Source organism: Bufo gargarizans, unplaced genomic scaffold (genome assembly GCF_014858855.1).
Source record: "Bufo gargarizans isolate SCDJY-AF-19 unplaced genomic scaffold, ASM1485885v1 fragScaff_scaffold_149_pilon, whole genome shotgun sequence".
NCBI classification, from domain to species: Eukaryota; Metazoa; Chordata; class Amphibia; order Anura; family Bufonidae; genus Bufo; species Bufo gargarizans.
Window position 1 is genome coordinate 69,535 of NW_025334062.1, and position 3,001 is coordinate 72,535.

General features: G+C 52.5%; 1 protein-coding gene across 3 annotated transcripts in view; it reads right to left on the minus strand.

Annotated features, from left to right (window-relative positions):
• Window positions 1–1,625, minus strand: part of CCDC167 (coiled-coil domain containing 167) — a 12,393-nt gene extending 10,768 nt beyond the window's left edge. The window contains exons 1-2 of one of the 3 annotated variants that reach the window (XM_044272868.1): window positions 1,479–1,625; window positions 364–458 (exon numbers count right to left, since the gene is read on the minus strand). In XM_044272868.1, the coding sequence (XP_044128803.1) occupies window positions 364–458; window positions 1,479–1,520 (137 nt within the window). In that variant the 5' untranslated portion in view covers window positions 1,521–1,625. Of the gene's footprint in view, window positions 1–363; window positions 459–1,198; window positions 1,325–1,406 lie in introns of those variants that run through there. The other 2 variants (XM_044272870.1, XM_044272869.1) reach the window with 2 other exon arrangements.
• Window positions 1,626–3,001: the final 1,376 nt, after the last annotated feature.

Below are 3,001 nucleotides of genomic sequence, written 5' to 3' on the forward strand. Positions count from 1 at the left end.
CCTCCCCCCCCTCCCCCCATTGGCCTCTGCTCACCTCCCCCCCCTCCCCCCATGGCCTCTGCCTCACCTCCCCCACCCCATGGCCTCTGCTCACCTCCCCCCCCCTCCTCCAATCGCCCTCCCCCCCCTCCTCCATCGCCCTCCCCCCCCTCCTCCATCGCCCTCCCCATGGCCCCCCGCTCACACTCTCTCCCCCTCATGGCACTCCCTCCCCATGGCCTCCGCTCACCTCCTCCATCGCCCTCCTCCATCGCCCTCCCCTCGGCCTCCGCTCACCTCCCTCCCCTCCATCGCCCTCCCCATGGCCTCCGCTCACCTCTCTCCCCCCCTCATGGCACTCCCTCCCCATGGCCCCCCGCTCACCTCCCCTCCTCTGACAGCTCATGTTTGCGCAGTTTGTAGTCCACGTCTTCCAGGCCGTTCCTGCAGGACTCCAGTCGCTCCTCAACGCCGTCAATCTGGAGAAAGAGTCGGTGCAATCAGAGATTAACGAGAGAAACCTCCCGCCAGACACTCAGGATCCGCCGACACTACAGGACGTATTTCGTGTTTGCTGCAAGCAGCGATGTGATTGGCTGCTGTGGGTCTGATCTGCTATCAGGCCACATTCACACCATGTTTTATCTTTCAGTTTAACGGATCTGACGACTTGTATAAAAAAACGGATCCAAAAGCGATTATGCTGTGTATTCTCACCCTGTGCCGTCGCAAACCGGCAAAAAACAAAGTAGTTAGTGGGACTGCACACAATGGCACCCGCTTGGGGCGGTCCTTACACTGACACACCCCGGCCAGAAATTCCAATTACTGGACACCTGCCTTGTTCTCAAATAAAATTGTAAAACTGGAACTTTTTTTTCCCCACAATGGAAATGGAAACTTTACGCCAGTTTTTGGAACGGATCTTATTTCTCTAAAAAACAGACCTTAGCTCTCATTCTTCAGCAGTTTAATAGCAACCAATCAGATCTCAGCTCTTATTCTAAAGCAGTTCCACAGCAGCCAATCAAATCCTGGCTTTCATTTGCCAGTGGTCCCAGCAACCAATCAGATCCCTGCTCTCATTCTTTAACAGTCCCGTAGCAACCAATCAGGTTACAGCTCGCATATTTTGAAGGCTGGATTCAAAATGAGACAAGTGATCTGATTCGCTCTGCTGAACATAAACCGTGGAAGGATTTATTTTATAGGGTCTTACACAGAGCTGGGTGTTCATTGGTCACCAGGGACGTCTCCACGGATGTGGCTGGCAGCCGCCATATTGCGGCATTTAGTGAACCAGGTCGTCGGTTCTGAGAGGGCGCAGCACTGACATACAGTGTATGGGGGTGAGCGGGGGATATGGGGGAGGCCCCACAATGATCTGGGCGCCACCACGTGACACAGGCAGGGGGGGGTCTAATTACCATGACGACTGCTGTCCTCTTACTGATCTACAGGGGGCGCCATAGTCTGACCGGGGACCTGCGGCTCCTCACCTCCCGAGCCACGCTCAGCTTCTCCCGCTTCTTCCTCGCCATCCTCCGCTTCCTGGACACGTCTCCTTCCACACTCGAGCTGAAGCGCCCACCGCCATGTGTCTCCTAAGAGGGGCGGAGCCTGAAGCCGCGGCCGCCATGTTTGTGTAGGGCCAGGAACTAAACCTTGTGGACTTAGCGGAAGCCATGTTTGAGACGGGCAAGGAGACGTCCTAGACTGAGAGGCGGTGGGATTTTGGCTTGCAATATCACGTGTCCCTGTGACGTCACGAGGGAAGACTCAGCCCTGAGGTCAGAATCAGATACCAATGGCGCCATGTCTATTAAGGGCATCGGTAACACTGCAGAACTACAACTCCCATAATGCTTCTGGGTGACCTGTAAATCTCCAGCCACCAAATCTACAACTCCCAGCATGCTGTTAGGACATATTGTGAGTAGTATTGTGCGGTGAACATGTTACAGGGCCCCTGTCAGCAGATCTGTCCCTATGACACCGGCTGACCCGTTACATGTGCTCGGCGTCTGTGTCGGTCCCATGGTCATATGCATTGCTGGTAGCTGCCCCCCGGATGTAGCATAAACTTCGCCCTTAGGTGGGTGTTCCCGGGTGGGATCAGGGCCCTCTATGCCTCAGTTTTACCAAGTGAAACGTTGGTAAATATGCATATGTGCCCACATTACTGAGAAAAATGATGTTGTAAAATATGCAAATGAGCCCCTAAGAGCAACAGGGGCGTCGCTGTTACTCCTAGAGGCTCAGCTCTCGCTGCACTCTGATGACACCAGGCGCTATCACGTTTTTACTGTTTGGCAATGTCAATCAAAGTAGAGAGAGAGCAGAGCCTCTCGGTGTAATGGTAACGCCCCCGTTGCTCCTAGAGGCTCATTTGCATATATTAAACCTTCATCTTTCTCAGCAATGCAGACACAAATGAACATGGGACCAACATAGACGTCTATAGCTGCCGGTAACAGTAATGTCAGCATCCCTGGTGGGCTAAAGTGGTAAAGGGTTAATGTTAACGTCCCTGGTGGTCTAAAGTGCTAAAGGGTTAATGTTAGCGTCCCTGGTGGTCTAAAGTGGTAAAGGGTTAATGTTAACGTCCCTGGTGGTCTAAAGTGGTAAAGGGTTAATGTTAACGTCCCTGGTGGTCTAAAGTGGTAAAGGGTTAATGTTAACGTCCCTGGTGGTCTAAAGTGGTAAAGGGTTAATGTTAACATCCCTGGTGGTCTAAAGTGCTAAAGGGTTAATGTTAAGGTCCCTGGTGGTCTAAAGTGGTAAAGGGTTAATGTTAACGTCCCTGGTGGTCTAAAGTGGTAAAGGGTTAATGTTAACGTCCCTGGTGGTCTACCGCACTGGTTCTCAACCTTTTCACACCAAGTCCCCCCTAATGATCAGAAAGTCAAACCGAGTACCCCAAGGAAGCGACCGGCAGAAAGGGTTAACAGAATGAGACTCTTCTCACTCAGCGATGATTCTCTGCTCTAAACCTCTGCCAGCATTTCCTTCAGATTTGAGA